This window comes from Salvelinus alpinus, chromosome 29, assembly GCF_045679555.1.
Source record: "Salvelinus alpinus chromosome 29, SLU_Salpinus.1, whole genome shotgun sequence".
NCBI lineage: Eukaryota > Metazoa > Chordata > Actinopteri > Salmoniformes > Salmonidae > Salvelinus > Salvelinus alpinus.
In genome coordinates this window covers 8,286,540-8,308,389 of record NC_092114.1, presented here as the reverse complement: position 1 = coordinate 8,308,389, position 21,850 = coordinate 8,286,540, and the positions used below count along the sequence as shown (strand labels likewise).

Below are 21,850 nucleotides of genomic sequence, written 5' to 3'. Positions count from 1 at the left end.
GCCCCTAGCTCTCAGCTCCTAGCCCTCGGCCCCTATCCATCAGCCCCTAGCCCTCAGCCCCTAGCCCTCAGCCCCTAGCCCTCAGCCCCTACCCTTCAACCCCTAGCCCTCAGCCACTAGCCCTCAGCCACTAGCCCTCAGCCACTAGCCCTCAGCCACTAGCCCTCAGCCACTAGCCCTCAGCTCCTAGCCCTCAGCCCCTAACCCTCAGCCCCTAGCCCACAGCCCCTAACCCTCAGCCCCTAGATCCTAGCCCTCAGCACCTTGCCTCCAATACCTAGCCCTCAACCCCTAGCCCTCAGCCCCTAGCCCTCAGCCCCTTGCCTCCAATACCTAGCCCTCAGCCTCTAGCCCTCAGCCCTTAGCCCTCAGCCCCTAGCCCTCAGCTCATAGCCCTCAGCCTCTAGCCCTCAGCACCTAGCCCTCAGCACCTAGCCCTCAGCCCCTAGCCCTCAGCACCTAGCCCTCAGCTCCTAGCCCTCAGTACCTAGCCCTCAATACCTAGCCCTCAGCTCCCAGCCCTCAGTACCTTGCCTCCAATCTCTAGCCCTCAGCCCTTAGCCCTTAGCCCTCAGCCTCTAGCCCTCAGCCTCTAGCCCTCAGCCTCTAGCCCTCAGCCCCTAGCCCTCAGTACCTAGCTCCCAATACCTAGCCCTCAGCCCCTAGCCCTCAGCCCCTAGCCCAAAGCTCCTAGCCCAAAGCTCCTAGCCCTCAGCACCTAGCCATGAGCCCCTAGCCATGAGAACCTAGCCCTCAGCCCTCATCCCTTAGCCCTCAACCCCTAGCCCTCAGCTCCTAGCCCTCAGTACCTAGCCCTCAATACCTAGCCCTCAGCCCCTAGCCCTCAGTACCTTGCCTCCAATACCTAGCCCTCAGCCTCTAGCCCTCAGCCCTTAGCCCTCAGCCCTTAGCCCTCAGCCTCTAGCCCTCAGCCTCTAGCCCTCAGCCCCTAGCCCTCAGCACCTAGCCCTCAGCACCTAGCCCTCAGCACCTAGCCCTCAGCACCTAGCCCTCAGCACCTAGCCCTCAGCTCCTAGCCCTCAGCTCCTAGCCCTTAGCTCCTAGCCCACACACACACACACACACACACACACACACACACACACACACACACACACACACACACACACACACACACACACACACACACACACACACACACACACACACACACACACACACACACACACACACACACACACACACACACACACAGAACAGTGATCATCAGTCACAACAGCAATCAAACCTAATGAACCGCAGTTCCATGCTAATGAAAGGTTAGTGGTGAACGCAGGCCTAGGCTAACAGTGCAATCAACCAATCACAGCACGCCTGGTGGCCACCCCGCTGGCTTCCATTATCGCCATGGAGACAGGCGGTCAGAGGTCACGCAGTAAGACAGTCGATGATTAATCTCAGTTACCTAGAAGTAAAATTATCTAAAAGAAAGTGTAATTTCTTGTTAACTATTGTGATTACCTTTGTGTAAAGGAAGGAAGCGACGTTTCCTCCCTTGCAAACGGAAACTATTGGCCAAACCACTCCTTCCGCTAATTTCACTTGTATTTATAATGGCCAAAAAGGACATTTTCGCTTCACTGCGCCCGTTTAAGCAACGCCTTTGCCCAATCCTGATTCATCCAAATCCTCAACGACGAACACCAAAAACCAGTAACTACTGCTGTTCGTAATCACTCTATGTGAGCCTTCACAGATTCTCGCCGTTTCAACTTCCATGAGAATCTGTCCATAAGAGATTAGTCAATGATTAACCAATGCATTCATTAAACAATGGATGAAAGCAGCAACTCATTAGGAAGGGAGAAAGTGTTTAGAGTGATGACAATGCTACTTATGACTAACTGGACAAACTTCTCACAGAAAGTTATTCAGGGCCAGAAAACATAAACCATCTCAGTTGGAGTGCTGATCTAGGATCAGGCTCCACATGTTCATGTAATATTATTCATTATTATTTAAACGGCCAAAACTGATCTCAGAACTCTTACTATAAGACACTTTATGAATACAATCCCACGTCTATTGATGGGCAAACAAATACGATGTGGGCGTCAAAATAATTCATTTATTCAACCTTAGTTGTGCCAGGTCAGTCTTTGAGAACAAATGATTTATTAAAACAGCGATCTGTTTTATCATTGAGTTGTTCATTTTACAGGCTAGAAGAAGAAAGGAGGTCCGTAGTTTTGAAATAGCGATGGAAATATTGAGGAAGTAGAAGACAACATCGAGCACATGTGCATTTCAAATGTACAACTTTCAAATGGCTTGGCTATGACTTACTCCTAACTATGAAAAGAACAGAAGACTTTCTGCTAGTTCTCTATGTGGTATTATGTGCCATCTGGATAGAAGGTAGCTTACTAAAATGCATTTACAATAACGTCACGGCACAGGTGGCTCATTGAGCATGTTATACAAGACAAACTGTATTTGAATAAATTAGATGTGAAAAGAGAGAGCGTGAAAAAGGGACTTACAGATAAATGTAAATATCTGAATTCCATCGAGACGCATCTGGCGAAGCTCGGAGGACCCCAGTAAGCAACTCCATTAGCGTCCAGTAAGCAACGACGACTAGCAGATCCTAGAGAGAGGAGAGAACGAGATACCATTATTATATAAAACTTAACAGCAATAACACATTGGTTTCATGTTATCCAGTAACCTCATGACATTCTCATTGTAACATGTTTCCAACAGAGTATACCCACTATAATGTAGAGCTGAGGTCAACCTCAGGTCAACCATCCACCTAACACTATCTAATATACAACTACTCAATAAGGTCACACACATAGTATACATGTACACAGATATTGAGAGGGAAACACAGAAATAACTTATGATGAAACTGAAACTTGGGCCCTGTGGGACACCATTGATGAAACTGAAACTTGGGCCCTGTGGGACACCATTGATGAAACTGAAACTTGGGCCCTGTGGGACACCATTGATGAAACTGAAACTTGGGCCCTGTGGGACACCATTGATGAAACTGAAACTTGGGCCCTGTGGGACACCATTGATGAAACTGAAACTTGGGCCCTGTGGGACACCATTGATGAAACTGAAACTTGGGCCCTGTGGGACACCATTGATGAAACTGAAACTTGGGCCCTGTGGGACACCATTGATGAAACTGAAACTTGGGCCCTGTGGGACACCATTGATGAAACTGAAACTTGGGCCCTGTGGGACACCATTGATGAAACTGAAACTTGGGCCCTGTGGGACACCATTGATGAAACTGAAACTTGGGCCCTGTGGGACACCATTGATGAAACTGAAACTTGGGCCCTGTGGGACACCATTGATGAAACTGAAACTTGGGCCCTGTGGGACACCATTGATGAAACTGAAACTTGGGCCCTGTGGGACACCATTGATGAAACTGAAACTTGGGCCCTGTGGGACACCATTGATGAAACTGAAACTTGGGCCCTGTGGGACACCATTGATGAAACTGAAACTTGGGCCCTGTGGGACACCATTGATGAAACTGAAACTTGGGCCCTGTGGGACACCATTGCAGGTCTTCACGGATCCACCTGTACCCGAATACACGACAATCCATCTGGGACCCAGGCGGGTCCAGAATTCTAAATAATGTCACCGGTCTGGGTTGGATATGATATGATTGACAGGTCTCGGATATGAGTCATTTTAACTGACTTGTCCGGAAGGTCCCCTAAAAGATCTGAACACGACTGCTGCAGTAGAGAGAGTGAGAGACATTTTATCATTTATGCTGCTGCTCTTTGCCTTTCATGAGTGGCGCGTGTAGCTCGTTGTTGGCCATCATAAGTCATCAAAGAGGCAATACACTACTGTCATAAAGACTCAGTTTGTGGCAAATTGTAGAGGATATCTAATCAATGGAAGATGGAATTACAATGATGGAATTAAAAGTTGAAAGAGATGGATAGACTACAATGACCAAGAGCCAACAGGTACTGTAGTCTCCTACAACAGGTGGGCTTCTACAACAGGTAGGCTCCTACAACAGGTGGATTCCTACAACAGGTGGGCTCCTACAACAGGTAGGCTTCTACAACAGGTAGGCTTCTACAACAGGTGGGCTTCTACAACAGGTGGGCTCCTACAACAGGTAGGCTTCTACAACAGGTAGGCTCCTACAACAGGTAGGCTTCTACAACAGGTGGGCTTCTACAACAGGTAGTCTCCTACAACAGGTAGGCTTCTACAACAGGTAGGCTCCTACAACAGGTAGGCTTCTACAACAGGTAGGCTTCTACAACAGGTGGGCTCCTACAACAGGTAGACTCCTACAACAGGTGGGCTTCTACAACAGGTGGGCTCCTACAACAGGTAGGCTCCTACAACAGGTAGGCTCCTACAACAGGTAGGCTCCTACAACAGGTAGGCTTCTACAACAGTTGGGCTCCTACAACAGGTGGGCTCCTACAACAGGTAGGCTCCTACAACAGGTGGGCTCCTACAACAGGTGGGCTCCTACAACAGGTGAGCTCCTACAACAGGTAGGCTTCTACAACAGGTGGGCTCCTACAACAGGTGAGCTCCTACAACAGGTAGGCTCCTACAACAGGTGAGCTCCTACAACAGGTAGGCTCCTACAACAGGTGGGCTCCTACAACAGGTGAGCTCCTACAACAGGTAGGCTTCTACAACAGTTGGGCTCCTACAACAGGTAGGCTTCTACAACAGGTGGGCTCCTACAACAGGTAGGCTCCTACAACAGGTGGGCTCCTACAACAGGTGGGCTCCTACAACAGGTGAGCTCCTACAACAGGTAGGCTTCTACAACAGTTGGGCTCCTACAGAAGGTGGGCTCCTACAACAGGTGGGCTCCTACAACAGGTGGGCTCCTACAACAGTTGGGCTCCTACAACAGGTGTGCTCCTACAACAGGTGGGCTCCTACAACAGGTAGGCTCCTACAACAGGTGGGCTCCTACAACAGGTAGGCTCCTACAACAGGTGGGCTCCTACAACAGGTAGGCTCCTACAACAGGTGGGCTCCTACAACAGGTGGGCTCCTACAACAGGTAGGCTCCTACAACAGGTAGGCTTCTACAACAGGTAGGCTCCTACAACAGGTAGGCTCCTACAACAGGTAGGCTCCTACAACAGGTGGGCTCCTACAACAGTTGGGCTCCTACAACAGGTGGGCTCCTACAACAGGTAGGCTCCTACAACAGGTAGGCTTCTACAACAGGTAGGCTCCTACAACAGGTAGGCTTCTACAACAGGTGGGCTCCTACAACAGGTAGTCTCCTACAACAGGTGGGCTTCTACAACAGGTAGGTTCCTACAACCGGTGGATTCCTACAACAGGTGGGCTCCTACAACAGGTAGGCTTCTACAACAGGTAGGCTTCTACAACAGGTGGGCTCCTACAACAGGTAGGCTTCTACAACAGGTAGGCTCCTACAACAGGTAGGCTCCTACAACAGGTGGGCTCCTACAACAGGTAGGCTCCTACAACAGGTGGGCTTCTACAACAGGTGGGCTCCTACAACAGGTAGGCTCCTACAACAGGTAGGCTCCTACAACAGGTAGACTTCTACAACAGGTGGGCTCCTACAACAGGTAGGCTCCTACAACAGGTAGGCTCCTACAACAGGTGGGCTCCTACAACAGGTAGGCTCCTACAACAGGTGGGTTTCTACAACAGGTGGGCTCCTACAACAGTTGGGCTCCTACAACAGGTGGGCTCCTACAACAGGTAGGCTCCTACAACAGGTGGGCTCCTACAACAGGTAGGCTCCTACAACAGGTGGGCTCCTACAACAGGTAGGCTACTACAACAGGTAGGCTTCTACAACAGGTAGGCTTCTACAACAGGTAGGCTTCTACAACAGGTGGGCTCCTACAACAGTTGGGCTCCTACAACAGGTAGGCTTCTACAACAGGTAGACTTCTACAACAGGTGGGCTCCTACAACAGGTAGGCTCCTACAACAGGTGAGCTCCTACAACAGGTAGGCTTCTACAACAGTTGGGCTCCTACAACAGGTGGGCTCCTACAACAGGTAGGCTCCTACAACAGGTAGGCTCCTACAACAGGTAGGCTCCTACAACAGGTGAGCTCCTACAACAGGAGGGCTCCTACAACAGGTGGGCTCCTACAACAGGTGAGCTCCTACAACAGGTAGGTTCTACAACAGTTGGGCTCCTACAACAGGTGGGCTCCTACAACAGGTGGGCTCCTACAACAGGTGGGCTCCTACAACAGGTGGGCTCCTACAACAGGTGGGCTCCTACAACAGTTGGGCTCCTACAACAGGTAGGCTCCTACAACAGGTGGGCTCCTACAACAGGTAGGCTCCTACAACAGGTAGGCTTCTACAACAGGTAGGCTCCTACAACAGGTAGGCTTCTACAACCGGTAGGCTCCTACAACAGGTAGTCTTCTACAACAGGTAGGCTCCTACAACAGGTAGGCTCCTACAACAGGTAGGCTCCTACAACAGGTAGGCTTCTACAACAGGTAGGCTCCTACAACATGTAGGCTCCTACAACAGGTGGGCTTCTACAACAGGTGGGCTTCTACAACAGGTGGGCTTCTACAACAGGTGGGCTCCTACAACAGGTGGGCTCCTACAACAGGTGAGCTCCTACAACAGGTGAGCTCCTACAACAGGTAGGCTCCTACAACAGGTAGGCTCCTACAACAGGTAGGCTTCTACAACAGGTAGGCTCCTACAACAGGTAGGCTTCTACAACAGGTGGGCTCCTACAACAGGTAGGCTCCTACAACAGTTGGGCTTCTACAACAGGTGGGCTCCTACAACAGTTGGGCTCCTACAACAGGTGGGCTCCTACAACAGGTGGGCTCCTACAACAGGTAGGCTTCTACAACAGGTAGGTTCCTACCACAGGTAGGCTCCTACAACAGGTAGGCTTCTACAACAGGTAGGTTCCTACAACAGGTGGATTCCTACAACAGGTAGGCTCCTACAACAGGTGGGCTCCTACAACAGGTAGGCTTCTACAACAGGTAGGCTCCTACAACAGTTGGACTCCTGAGTGGAGCAGCGCTCTAAGGCACTGCATCTCAGTGCAAGAGGTGTCACTGCAGTCCCTGGTTCGAATCCAGGCTGCATCACATCTGGCAGAGATTGGGAGTCCCACAGGGCGACACACAATTGGCCCAGCGTCGTCCGGGTTTGACTGGGGTAGGCTGTCATTGTAAATAAGACTTTGTTCTTAACTGACTTGCCAATTTAAAAAAGTTTAAATACAACAGGTAGGCTGCTACAACAGGTTTAGCTAGCTTAACATGCTTCTCCCGGTTTCATGGAGTCAAGACAGGTACTACATAATCGTATTGGATGATGAATAACCTAGCTATGGCAGCTATTAGTCTACTATAGTGCGAGTCGGTTGGTTGGTTGCTGTCTCTTGTCTCATCCTCCCTGTTCCCCGTGTCACTCGCTCCAGTACGGCCCCTCCCCCGCCTGCTTCCATCACTTGGATCAGATCGGACTGGGTCTGGATCTGACCAGGTCTATACAGAACGGGTCTAGTTGTCCTCGGGTCCGTTCGTTTGGAACGGGTCTATATATTTTTTAAATACATTTACATTTACATTTTAGTCATTTAGCAGAAGCTCTTATCCAGAGCGACTTACAGTAGAGTGCATACATTTTATTACATTTTACATACTGAGACAAGGATATCCCTACCGGCCAAACCCTCCCTAACCCGGACGACGCTATGCCAATTGTGCGTCCCCCCACGGACCTCCCGGTTGCGGCCGGCTGCGACAGAGCCTGGGCGTGAACCCAGAGACTCTGGTGGCGCAGCTAGCACTGCGATGCAGTGCCCTAGACCACTGCGCCACCCGGGAGATTTACAGTTGAAGTCGGAAGTTTACATACACTTGGAGTTATTAAAACTCGTTTTTCAATCACTCCACAAATTTCTTGTTAACAAACTATAGTTTTGGCAAATTGGTTAGGACATCTACTTTGTGCATGACACAAGTATTATTTCCACAAATTGTTCACAGATCGATTATTTCACTGATAATTCACTGTATCATAATTCCAGTGGGTCAGAAATTTACATTGACACAATTGACTGTGCCTTTAAACAGCTTGGAAAATTCCAGAAAATTATGTCATGGCTTTATAAACTTCTGATAGGCTAATTGACATTTTGAGTCAATTGGAGGTGTACCTATGGATGTATTTCAAGGCCTACCTTCAAACGCAGTGCTTCTTTGATTGACATCATGGGAAAATCTAAAGAAATTAGCCAAAATTGTAGACCTCCACAAGTCAGGTTCATCCTTGGGAACTATTTCCAAATGCCTGAAGGTACCATGTTCATCTGTACAAACAATAGTACGCAAGTATAAACACCATGGGACCAGGCAGCCGTCATACTGCTCAGGAAGGAGATGCGTTCTGTCTCCTGGAGATTCATTTACTTGCAAATCAACCCCAGAACAACAGCAAAGGACCTTGTGAAGATGCTGGAGGAAACAGGTACAAAAGTATCTATATCCACAGTAAAACGAGTCCTATATCAACATAACCTGAAAGGCCGCTCAGCAAGGAAGAAGCCACTGCTCCAAAACCGCCATAAAGAAACCAGACTACGGCTTGCAACTGCACATGGGGACAAAGATTGTACCTTTTGGAGAAATGTCCTCTGGTCTGATGAAACAAAAATAGAACTGTTTGGCCGTAATGACCATCATTATGTTTGTAGGAAAAAGGGGGATGCTTGCAAGCTGAAGAACACCATCCCAACCGTGATGCATGGGGGTGGCAGAATCATGTTGTGGGGTGGTTTGCTGCAGGAGGGACTGGTGCACTTCACAAAATAGATGGCATCATGAGGAATAAGAATTATGTGGATATATTGAAGCAACATCTCAAGACATCAGTCAGGAAGTTCATAAAGCTTGGTCACAAATGGGTCTTCTAAATGGCCAATGAACCCAAGCATACTTCCAAAGTTGGGGCAAAATGTCTTAAGGACACGAAAGTCAAGAAATTGGAGTGGCTATCACAAAGCCCTGACCTCAATCCCATAGAATAATTGTGAACAGAACTGAAAAGTGTGTGCGAGCAAGGAGGCCTACAAATCTGACTCAGTTACACCAGCTCTTTCAGGAATGGGACAAAATTCATCCAACTTATTGTGGGAAGCTTGTGGAAGGCTACCCAAAACATTTGACCCAAGTTAAACAATTTAAAGGCAATGCTACCAAATACTTATTGAGTGTATGAAAAACTTCTGACCCACTGGGAATGTGATGAAAGAAATAAAAGCTGAAATAAATCATTCTCTCTACTATTATTCTGACATTTCACATTCTTAAAATAAAGTGATGATCCTAACTGACCTAAGACAGGGAATCTTTACTAGGATTAAATGTCAGGAATTGTGAAAAAATGAGTTTAAGTGTATTTGACTAAGGTGTATGTAAACTTCCGACTTCAACTGTATGTAAATCGGGTCTGGGTTGGAAAGCTACAGATCCATTTCGGAACAGGTCCAACTTCATGGTGAAGACATCTAGATACCGTACAAACTACCTTCTCTGCTGGAATAGATTCCACGCACGCACGCACGCACGCACGCACGCACGCACGCACGCACGCACGCACGCACGCACACACACACACACACACACACACACACACACACACACACACACATACACATACACATACACATACACATTTCAAAGTCCTCATCTATGCAGCAGTATATTATTAGTTACAGTGAGTGCCTGAGGACAGTGTCTAAGTAGGCACCTGCTCTGAAATAAACTTCTGATAGAAAATAACATGAATCTACAGCACCACAATATTAACCAGAATGTATTACTTTTCACACTATACACTACCTCAACCATACAACACTCTGTAGGTCTTGCACGTGACAAAGGAACTTTACAAACATGAATGATGTTGTGATTAGTACTAGTAGTAGTCAGACACTTAGTACTAGTAGTAATCAGACACTTAGTACTAGTAGTAATCAGACACTTAGTACTAGCAGTAATCAGACACTTAGTACTAGCAGTAATCAGACACTTAGTACTAGTAGTAGTCAGACACTTAGTACTAGCAGTAGTCAGACACTTAGTACTAGCAGTAATCAGACACTTAGTACTAGCAGTAATCAGACACTTAGTACTAGCAGTAATCAGACACTTAGTACTAGCAGTAATCAGACACTTAGTACTAGCAGTAATCAGACACTTAGTACTAGTAGTAATCAGACACTTAGTACTAGTAGTAATCAGACACTTAGTACTAGTAGTAATCAGACACTTAGTACTAGCAGTAATCAGACACTTAGTACTAGTAGTAATCAGACACTTAGTACTAGCAGTAATCAGACACTTAGTACTAGTAGTAATCAGACACTTAGTACTAGTAGTAATCAGACACTTAGTACTAGCAGTAATCAGACACTTAGTACTAGTAGTAATCAGACACTTAGTACTAGTAGTAATCAGACACTTAGTACTAGTAGTAATCAGACACTTAGTACTAGTAGTAATCAGACACTTAGTACTAGTAGTAGTCAGACACTTAGTACTAGTAGTAATCAGACACTTAGTACTAGTAGTAATCAGACACTTAGTACTAGTAGTAATCAGACACTTAGTACTAGTAGTAATCAGACACTTAGTACTAGTAGTAATCAGACACTTAGTACTAGTAGTAATCAGACACTTAGTACTAGCAGTAGTCAGACACTTAGTACTAGTAGTAATCAGACACTTAGTACTAGTAGTAATCAGACACTTAGTACTAGCAGTAGTCAGACACTTAGTACTAGCAGTAATCAGACACTTAGTACTAGTAGTAATCAGACACTTAGTACTAGCAGTAGTCAGACACTTAGTACTAGTAGTAATCAGACACTTAGTACTAGTAGTAATCAGACACTTAGTACTAGCAGTAATCAGACACTTAGTACTAGTAGTAGTCAGACACTTAGTACTAGTAGTAATCAGACACTTAGTACTGTCACGTTCCTGACCTATTTTTATGTTATTTTGATTATGTTTAGTTGGTCAGGGCGTGAGTTGGGGTGGGCATTGTATGTTGTGTGTGTTTTGTTTAGTCTATGGGTGTTGTATTGTGTATGGGATAGATAATTGTGAGGTTGTCTAGTTATGTCTATGGCTGCCTGGATTGGGTCTCAATCAGAGACAGCTGTCATTCATTTGTCTCTGATTGGGAGCCATATTTAAGGTAGCCATAGGCAGTAGGCTTTTGTGGGTAGTTGTCTATGTAGAACGTTTGTAGCCTGTATGTGTGCACTACGTTATTTAGCTTCACGATCGTTTGTTGTTTTGTATAGTTTGTGTAAGTGTTTCGTTTCGTGTTCATCTTCGTCGTGCAAATAAAAGAAGATGTATTCATATTCCGCTGCATCTTGGTCCGTCTCTCCACACGATCGTGACAGAACTACCCACCACAACAGGATCAAGCAGCGTGAGCGGAACCAACAACAGCGGCAAAGTAAACAGGACTCATGGACATGGGAGGATGTTTTGGACGGTAAAGGTTGCTACACATGGGAGGAGATCCTGGCTGGAAGGGATCGCCTCCCATGGGAACAGCTGGAGGCACTGAGGAGAGCAGAGGCTACCGGAGTGAAGAACCGGAGTTATGAGGGGACGCGTCTTGCACGGAAGCCTGAAAAGCCCGTGAGTAACACCCAAAAATTTCTTGGGGGGGGGGGGTTAAAGGGGAGTGTGGCGAAGCCGGGTTGGATACCTGAGCCAACTCCCCGGGCTTGCCGTGGAGTGAGAGAGCGTCGTACTGGTCAGACACCGTGTTATGCGGTAAAGCGCACGGTGTCCCCAGTACGCGTGCTTAGCCCAGTGCGGGCTATTCCACCTTGCCGCACTGGGAGGGCTAGGTTGGGCATCGAGCCGAGTGCCATGAAGCCGGCCCAACGTATCTGGTCTCCAGTACGTCTCCTCGGGCCGGCGTACATGGCACCAGCCTTACAGGTGGTGTCCCCGGTTCGCCTGCATAGCCCAGTGCGGGCTATTCCACCTCGCCGCACTGGCAGGGCTACGGGGACCATTCAACCTGGTAAGGTTGGGGAGGCTCGGTGCTCAAGAGCACGTGTCCTCCTTCACGGTCCGGTATATCCGGCGCCACCTTCCCACCCCAGCTCAGTACCACCAGTGCCTACACCACGCACCAGGCTTCCAGTGCATCTCCAGAGCCCTGTTCCTCCTCCACGCACTCTTCCTATGGTGCGTGTCTCCAGCCCAGTGCCTCCAGTTCCGGCACCACGCACCAAGCCTCCTGTGCGTCTCCAGAGCCCTGTACGCACTGTTCCTTCTCCCCGCACTCGCCCTGAGGTGCGTGCCCTCAGCCCGGTACCTCCAGTTCCGGTACCACGCACCAGGCCTAGAGTGCGCCACGAGAGTCCAGTGTGCCCTGTTGTTGTTCCCCGCACTCGCCCTGAGGTGCGTGTCCTTAGCCCGGTACCTCCAGTTCCGGTACCACGCACCAGGCCTATAGTGCGTCTCAGCCGGCCAGAGTCTGCCGTCTGCCCAGCGGCGCCTGAACTGCCCGTCTGCCCAGCGGCGCCTGAACTGCCCGTCTGCCCAGCGGCGCCTGAACTGCCCGTCTGCCCAGCGGCGCCTGAACTGCCCGTCTGCCCAGCGGCGCCTGAACTGCCCGTCTGCCCAGCGGCGCCTGAACTGCCCGTCTGCCCAGCGGCGCCTGAACTGCCCGTCTGCCCAGCGGCGCCTGAACTGCCCGTCTGCCCAGCGGCGCCTGAACTGCCCGTCTGCCCAGCGGCGCCTGAACTGCCCGTCTGCCATACGCCGTCTGAACTGTCCGTCTGCCATGAGCCTGCAAAGCCGCCCGTCTGCCATGAGCCTGCAAAGCCGCCCGTCTGCCATGAGCCTACAGAGCCGTCCGCCAGACAGGAGCCGCTAGAGCCGTCCGCCAGACAGGAGCCGCTAGAGCCTTCCGCCAGACCGGATCAGCCAGAGCCTTCCGCCAGACCGGATCAGCCAGAGCCTTCCGCCAGACCGGATCAGCCAGAGCCTTCCGCCAGACCGGATCAGCCAGAGCCTTCCGCCAGACCGGATCAGCCAGAGCCTTCCGCCAGACCGGATCAGCCAGAGCCTTCAGCCAGCCATGACCGTCCAGAGCCGTCAGCGAGCCATGACCGTCCAGAGCCGTCAGCGAGCCATGACCGTCCAGAGCCGTCAGCGAGCCATGACCGTCCAGAGCCGTCAGCGAGCCATGACCGTCCAGAGCCGTCAGCGAGCCATGACCGTCCAGAGCCGTCAGCGAGCCATGACCGTCCAGAGCCGTCAGCGAGCCATGACCGTACAGAGCCGTCAGCCAGCCATGACCGTCCAGAGCCGTCAACCAGCCAAGAGCGTCCAGAGCCAGCCAGCCAGGATCCGCCAGTCATTCTGGTGTTGCCCCTCATTCTGGTGTTGCCCCTCATTCTGGTGTTGCCCCTCATTCTGGTGTTGCCCCTCATTCCGGTGTTGCCCCTCATTCCGGTGCTGCTCCTTATCCTGATGATGCCCCTTAATTTAGGTGGGGTTATTTGGAGGGTGGGCATTGTGAGGGGGATAAAGAAGCGGGGATTGATTATGGTGGGGTGGGGACCTCGCCCTCAGCCTGAGCCACCACCGTGGACAGATGCCCACCCAGACCCTCCCCTAGACTTTTGGTGGTGCGTTCGGAGTACGCACCTTGAGGGGTGGGGTTATTTCACGTTCCTGACCTATTTTTATGTTATTTTGATTATGTTTAGTTGGTCAGGGCGTGAGTTGGGGTGGGCATTGTATGTTGTGTGTGTTTTGTTTAGTCTATGGGTGTTGTATTGTGTATGGGATAGATAATTGTGAGGTTGTCTAGTTATGTCTATGGCTGCCTGGATTGGGTCTCAATCAGAGACAGCTGTCATTCATTTGTCTCTGATTGGGAGCCATATTTAAGGTAGCCATAGGCAGTAGGCTTTTGTGGGTAGTTGTCTATGTAGAACGTTTGTAGCCTGTGTGTGTGCACTACGTTATTTAGCTTCACGATCGTTTGTTGTTTTGTATAGTTTGTGTAAGTGTTTCGTTTCGTGTTCATCTTCGTCGTGCAAATAAAAGAAGATGTATTCATATTCCGCTGCATCTTGGTCCGTCTCTCCACACGATCGTGACAGAACTACCCACCACAACAGGATCAAGCAGCGTGAGCGGAACCAACAACAGCGGCAAAGTAAACAGGACTCATGGACATGGGAGGATGTTTTGGACGGTAAAGGTTGCTACACATGGGAGGAGATCCTGGCTGGAAGGGATCGCCTCCCATGGGAACAGCTGGAGGCACTGAGGAGAGCAGAGGCTACCGGAGTGAAGAACCGGAGTTATGAGGGGACGCGTCTTGCACGGAAGCCTGAAAAGCCCGTGAGTAACACCCAAAAATTTCTTGGGGGGGGGGGGTTAAAGGGGAGTGTGGCGAAGCCGGGTTGGATACCTGAGCCAACTCCCCGGGCTTGCCGTGGAGTGAGAGAGCGTCGTACTGGTCAGACACCGTGTTATGCGGTAAAGCGCACGGTGTCCCCAGTACGCGTGCTTAGCCCAGTGCGGGCTATTCCACCTTGCCGCACTGGGAGGGCTAGGTTGGGCATCGAGCCGAGTGCCATGAAGCCGGCCCAACGTATCTGGTCTCCAGTACGTCTCCTCGGGCCGGCGTACATGGCACCAGCCTTACAGGTGGTGTCCCCGGTTCGCCTGCATAGCCCAGTGCGGGCTATTCCACCTCGCCGCACTGGCAGGGCTACGGGGACCATTCAACCTGGTAAGGTTGGGGAGGCTCGGTGCTCAAGAGCACGTGTCCTCCTTCACGGTCCGGTATATCCGGCGCCACCTTCCCACCCCAGCTCAGTACCACCAGTGCCTACACCACGCACCAGGCTTCCAGTGCATCTCCAGAGCCCTGTTCCTCCTCCACGCACTCTTCCTATGGTGCGTGTCTCCAGCCCAGTGCCTCCAGTTCCGGCACCACGCACCAAGCCTCCTGTGCGTCTCCAGAGCCCTGTACGCACTGTTCCTTCTCCCCGCACTCGCCCTGAGGTGCGTGCCCTCAGCCCGGTACCTCCAGTTCCGGTACCACGCACCAGGCCTAGAGTGCGCCACGAGAGTCCAGTGTGCCCTGTTGTTGTTCCCCGCACTCGCCCTGAGGTGCGTGTCCTTAGCCCGGTACCTCCAGTTCCGGTACCACGCACCAGGCCTATAGTGCGTCTCAGCCGGCCAGAGTCTGCCGTCTGCCCAGCGGCGCCTGAACTGCCCGTCTGCCCAGCGGCGCCTGAACTGCCCGTCTGCCCAGCGGCGCCTGAACTGCCCGTCTGCCCAGCGGCGCCTGAACTGCCCGTCTGCCCAGCGGCGCCTGAACTGCCCGTCTGCCCAGCGGCGCCTGAACTGCCCGTCTGCCCAGCGGCGCCTGAACTGCCCGTCTGCCCAGCGGCGCCTGAACTGCCCGTCTGCCATACGCCGTCTGAACTGTCCGTCTGCCATGAGCCTGCAAAGCCGCCCGTCTGCCATGAGCCTGCAAAGCCGCCCGTCTGCCATGAGCCTACAGAGCCGTCCGCCAGACAGGAGCCGCTAGAGCCGTCCGCCAGACAGGAGCCGCTAGAGCCTTCCGCCAGACCGGATCAGCCAGAGCCTTCCGCCAGACCGGATCAGCCAGAGCCTTCCGCCAGACCGGATCAGCCAGAGCCTTCCGCCAGACCGGATCAGCCAGAGCCTTCCGCCAGACCGGATCAGCCAGAGCCTTCCGCCAGACCGGATCAGCCAGAGCCTTCAGCCAGCCATGACCGTCCAGAGCCGTCAGCGAGCCATGACCGTCCAGAGCCGTCAGCGAGCCATGACCGTCCAGAGCCGTCAGCGAGCCATGACCGTCCAGAGCCGTCAGCGAGCCATGACCGTCCAGAGCCGTCAGCGAGCCATGACCGTCCAGAGCCGTCAGCGAGCCATGACCGTCCAGAGCCGTCAGCGAGCCATGACCGTACAGAGCCGTCAGCCAGCCATGACCGTCCAGAGCCGTCAACCAGCCAAGAGCGTCCAGAGCCAGCCAGCCAGGATCCGCCAGTCATTCTGGTGTTGCCCCTCATTCTGGTGTTGCCCCTCATTCTGGTGTTGCCCCTCATTCTGGTGTTGCCCCTCATTCCGGTGTTGCCCCTCATTCCGGTGCTGCTCCTTATCCTGATGATGCCCCTTAATTTAGGTGGGGTTATTTGGAGGGTGGGCATTGTGAGGGGGATAAAGAAGCGGGGATTGATTATGGTGGGGTGGGGACCTCGCCCTCAGCCTGAGCCACCACCGTGGACAGATGCCCACCCAGACCCTCCCCTAGACTTTTGGTGGTGCGTTCGGAGTACGCACCTTGAGGGGTGGGGTTATTTCACGTTCCTGACCTATTTTTATGTTATTTTGATTATGTTTAGTTGGTCAGGGCGTGAGTTGGGGTGGGCATTGTATGTTGTGTGTGTTTTGTTTAGTCTATGGGTGTTGTATTGTGTATGGGATAGATAATTGTGAGGTTGTCTAGTTATGTCTATGGCTGCCTGGATTGGGTCTCAATCAGAGACAGCTGTCATTCATTTGTCTCTGATTGGGAGCCATATTTAAGGTAGCCATAGGCAGTAGGCTTTTGTGGGTAGTTGTCTATGTAGAACGTTTGTAGCCTGTATGTGTGCACTACGTTATTTAGCTTCACGATCGTTTGTTGTTTTGTATAGTTTGTGTAAGTGTTTCGTTTCGTGTTCATCTTCGTCGTGCAAATAAAAGAAGATGTATTCATATTCCGCTGCATCTTGGTCCGTCTCTCCACACGATCGTGACAGAACTACCCACCACAACAGGATCAAGCAGCGTGAGCGGAACCAACAACAGCGGCAAAGTAAACAGGACTCATGGACATGGGAGGATGTTTTGGACGGTAAAGGTTGCTACACATGGGAGGAGATCCTGGCTGGAAGGGATCGCCTCCCATGGGAACAGCTGGAGGCACTGAGGAGAGCAGAGGCTACCGGAGTGAAGAACCGGAGTTATGAGGGGACGCGTCTTGCACGGAAGCCTGAAAAGCCCGTGAGTAACACCCAAAAATTTCTTGGGGGGGGGGGGTTAAAGGGGAGTGTGGCGAAGCCGGGTTGGATACCTGAGCCAACTCCCCGGGCTTGCCGTGGAGTGAGAGAGCGTCGTACTGGTCAGACACCGTGTTATGCGGTAAAGCGCACGGTGTCCCCAGTACGCGTGCTTAGCCCAGTGCGGGCTATTCCACCTTGCCGCACTGGGAGGGCTAGGTTGGGCATCGAGCCGAGTGCCATGAAGCCGGCCCAACGTATCTGGTCTCCAGTACGTCTCCTCGGGCCGGCGTACATGGCACCAGCCTTACAGGTGGTGTCCCCGGTTCGCCTGCATAGCCCAGTGCGGGCTATTCCACCTCGCCGCACTGGCAGGGCTACGGGGACCATTCAACCTGGTAAGGTTGGGGAGGCTCGGTGCTCAAGAGCACGTGTCCTCCTTCACGGTCCGGTATATCCGGCGCCACCTTCCCACCCCAGCTCAGTACCACCAGTGCCTACACCACGCACCAGGCTTCCAGTGCATCTCCAGAGCCCTGTTCCTCCTCCACGCACTCTTCCTATGGTGCGTGTCTCCAGCCCAGTGCCTCCAGTTCCGGCACCACGCACCAAGCCTCCTGTGCGTCTCCAGAGCCCTGTACGCACTGTTCCTTCTCCCCGCACTCGCCCTGAGGTGCGTGCCCTCAGCCCGGTACCTCCAGTTCCGGTACCACGCACCAGGCCTAGAGTGCGCCACGAGAGTCCAGTGTGCCCTGTTGTTGTTCCCCGCACTCGCCCTGAGGTGCGTGTCCTTAGCCCGGTACCTCCAGTTCCGGTACCACGCACCAGGCCTATAGTGCGTCTCAGCCGGCCAGAGTCTGCCGTCTGCCCAGCGGCGCCTGAACTGCCCGTCTGCCCAGCGGCGCCTGAACTGCCCGTCTGCCCAGCGGCGCCTGAACTGCCCGTCTGCCCAGCGGCGCCTGAACTGCCCGTCTGCCCAGCGGCGCCTGAACTGCCCGTCTGCCCAGCGGCGCCTGAACTGCCCGTCTGCCCAGCGGCGCCTGAACTGCCCGTCTGCCCAGCGGCGCCTGAACTGCCCGTCTGCCCAGCGGCGCCTGAACTGCCCGTCTGCCCAGCGGCGCCTGAACTGCCCGTCTGCCATACGCCGTCTGAACTGTCCGTCTGCCATGAGCCTGCAAAGCCGCCCGTCTGCCATGAGCCTGCAAAGCCGCCCGTCTGCCATGAGCCTACAGAGCCGTCCGCCAGACAGGAGCCGCTAGAGCCGTCCGCCAGACAGGAGCCGCTAGAGCCTTCCGCCAGACCGGATCAGCCAGAGCCTTCCGCCAGACCGGATCAGCCAGAGCCTTCCGCCAGACCGGATCAGCCAGAGCCTTCCGCCAGACCGGATCAGCCAGAGCCTTCCGCCAGACCGGATCAGCCAGAGCCTTCCGCCAGACCGGATCAGCCAGAGCCTTCAGCCAGCCATGACCGTCCAGAGCCGTCAGCGAGCCATGACCGTCCAGAGCCGTCAGCGAGCCATGACCGTCCAGAGCCGTCAGCGAGCCATGACCGTCCAGAGCCGTCAGCGAGCCATGACCGTCCAGAGCCGTCAGCGAGCCATGACCGTCCAGAGCCGTCAGCGAGCCATGACCGTCCAGAGCCGTCAGCGAGCCATGACCGTACAGAGCCGTCAGCCAGCCATGACCGTCCAGAGCCGTCAACCAGCCAAGAGCGTCCAGAGCCAGCCAGCCAGGATCCGCCAGTCATTCTGGTGTTGCCCCTCATTCTGGTGTTGCCCCTCATTCTGGTGTTGCCCCTCATTCTGGTGTTGCCCCTCATTCCGGTGTTGCCCCTCATTCCGGTGCTGCTCCTTATCCTGATGATGCCCCTTAATTTAGGTGGGGTTATTTGGAGGGTGGGCATTGTGAGGGGGATAAAGAAGCGGGGATTGATTATGGTGGGGTGGGGACCTCGCCCTCAGCCTGAGCCACCACCGTGGACAGATGCCCACCCAGACCCTCCCCTAGACTTTTGGTGGTGCGTTCGGAGTACGCACCTTGAGGGGTGGGGTTATTTCACGTTCCTGACCTATTTTTATGTTATTTTGATTATGTTTAGTTGGTCAGGGCGTGAGTTGGGGTGGGCATTGTATGTTGTGTGTGTTTTGTTTAGTCTATGGGTGTTGTATTGTGTATGGGATAGATAATTGTGAGGTTGTCTAGTTATGTCTATGGCTGCCTGGATTGGGTCTCAATCAGAGACAGCTGTCATTCATTTGTCTCTGATTGGGAGCCATATTTAAGGTAGCCATAGGCAGTAGGCTTTTGTGGGTAGTTGTCTATGTAGAACGTTTGTAGCCTGTATGTGTGCACTACGTTATTTAGCTTCACGATCGTTTGTTGTTTTGTATAGTTTGTGTAAGTGTTTCGTTTCGTGTTCATCTTCGTCGTGCAAATAAAAGAAGATGTATTCATATTCCGCTGCATCTTGGTCCGTCTCTCCACACGATCGTGACAAGTACTAGTAGTAATCAGACACTTAGTACTAGTAGTAATCAGACACTTAGTACTAGCAGTAATCAGACACTTAGTACTAGTAGTAATCAGACACTTAGTACTAGCAGTAATCAGACACTTAGTACTAGTAGTAATCAGACACTTAGTACTAGTAGTAATCAGACACTTAGTACTAGCAGTAATCAGACACTTAGTACTAGTAGTAATCAGACACTTAGTACTAGCAGTAATCAGACACTTAGTACTAGTAGTAATCAGACACTTAGTACTAGCAGTAATCAGACACTTAGTACTAGTAGTAATCAGACACTTAGTACTAGTAGTAATCAGACACTTAGTACTAGCAGTAATCAGACACTTAGTACTAGTAGTAATCAGACACTTAGTACTAGCAGTAATCAGACACTTAGTACTAGTAGTAATCAGACACTTAGTACTAGTAGTAATCAGACACTTAGTACTAGCAGTAATCAGACACTTAGTACTAGTAGTAATCAGACACTTAGTACTAGCAGTAATCAGACACTTAGTACTAGTAGTAATCAGACACTTAGTACTAGCAGTAATCAGACACTTAGTACTAGTAGTAATCAGACACTTAGTACTAGTAGTAATCAGACACTTAGTACTAGTAGTAATCAGACACTTAGTACTAGCAGTAATCAGACACTTAGTACTAGCAGTAATCAGACACTTAGTACTAGCAGTAATCAGACACTTAGTACTAGTAGTAATCAGACACTTAGTACTAGTAGTAATCAGACACTTAGTACTAGTAGTAATCAGACACTTAGTACTAGTAGTAATCAGACACTTAGTACTAGTAGTAATCAGACACTTAGTACTAGTAGTAATCAGACACTTAGTACTAGCAGTAATCAGACACTTAGTACTAGCAGTAATCAGACACTTAGTACTAGTAGTAATCAGACACTTAGTACTAGCAGTAATCAGACACTTAGTACTAGTAGTAATCAGACACTTAGTACTAGCAGTAGTCAGACACTTAGTACTAGTAGTAATCAGACACTTAGTACTAGTAGTAATCAGACACTTAGTACTAGCAGTAATCAGACACTTAGTACTAGTAGTAATCAGACACTTAGTACTAGCAGTAATCAGACACTTAGTACTAGTAGTAATCAGACACTTAGTACTAGTAGTAATCAGACACTTAGTACTAGCAGTAATCAGACACTTAGTACTAGTAGTAATCAGACACTTAGTACTAGCAGTAATCAGACACTTAGTACTAGTAGTAATCAGACACTTAGTACTAGCAGTAATCAGACACTTAGTACTAGTAGTAATCAGACACTTAGTACTAGTAGTAATCAGACACTTAGTACTAGCAGTAATCAGACACTTAGTACTAGTAGTAATCAGACACTTAGTACTAGCAGTAATCAGACACTTAGTACTAGTAGTAATCAGACACTTAGTACTAGTAGTAATCAGACACTTAGTACTAGCAGTAATCAGACACTTAGTACTAGTAGTAATCAGACACTTAGTACTAGCAGTAATCAGACACTTAGTACTAGTAGTAATCAGACACTTAGTACTAGCAGTAATCAGACACTTAGTACTAGTAGTAATCAGACACTTAGTACTAGTAGTAATCAGACACTTAGTACTAGTAGTAATCAGACACTTAGTACTAGCAGTAATCAGACACTTAGTACTAGCAGTAATCAGACACTTAGTACTAGCAGTAATCAGACACTTAGTACTAGTAGTAATCAGACACTTAGTACTAGTAGTAATCAGACACTTAGTACTAGTAGTAATCAGACACTTAGTACTAGTAGTAATCAGACACTTAGTACTAGTAGTAATCAGACACTTAGTACTAGTAGTAATCAGACACTTAGTACTAGCAGTAATCAGACACTTAGTACTAGCAGTAATCAGACACTTAGTACTAGTAGTAATCAGACACTTAGTACTAGCAGTAATCAGACACTTAGTACTAGTAGTAATCAGACACTTAGTACTAGTAGTAGTCAGACACTTAGTACTAGCAGTAATCAGACACTTAGTACTAGTAGTAATCAGACACTTAGTACTAGCAGTAGTCAGACACTTAGTTCTAGCAGTAATCAGACACTTAGTACTAGCAGTAGTCAGACACTTAGTACTAGCAGTAGTCAGACACTTAGTACTAGCAGTAATCAGACACTTAGTACTAGTAGTAGTCAGACACTTAGTACTAGCAGTAATCAGACACTTAGTACTAGCAGTA

General features: G+C 50.6%; 1 protein-coding gene across 1 annotated transcript in view; it reads right to left on the bottom strand.

Annotated features, from left to right (window-relative positions):
- The window catches only part of LOC139558863 (adhesion G protein-coupled receptor B2-like), a 635,752-nt gene that overhangs the window by 300,982 nt on the left and 312,920 nt on the right, over nucleotides 1–21,850 (bottom strand). Inside the window, exon 8 of the mRNA XM_071374380.1 lies at nucleotides 2,505–2,611. Within this exon, the coding sequence (XP_071230481.1) occupies nucleotides 2,505–2,611 (107 nt within the window). The remainder of the gene's footprint in view (nucleotides 1–2,504; nucleotides 2,612–21,850) is intronic.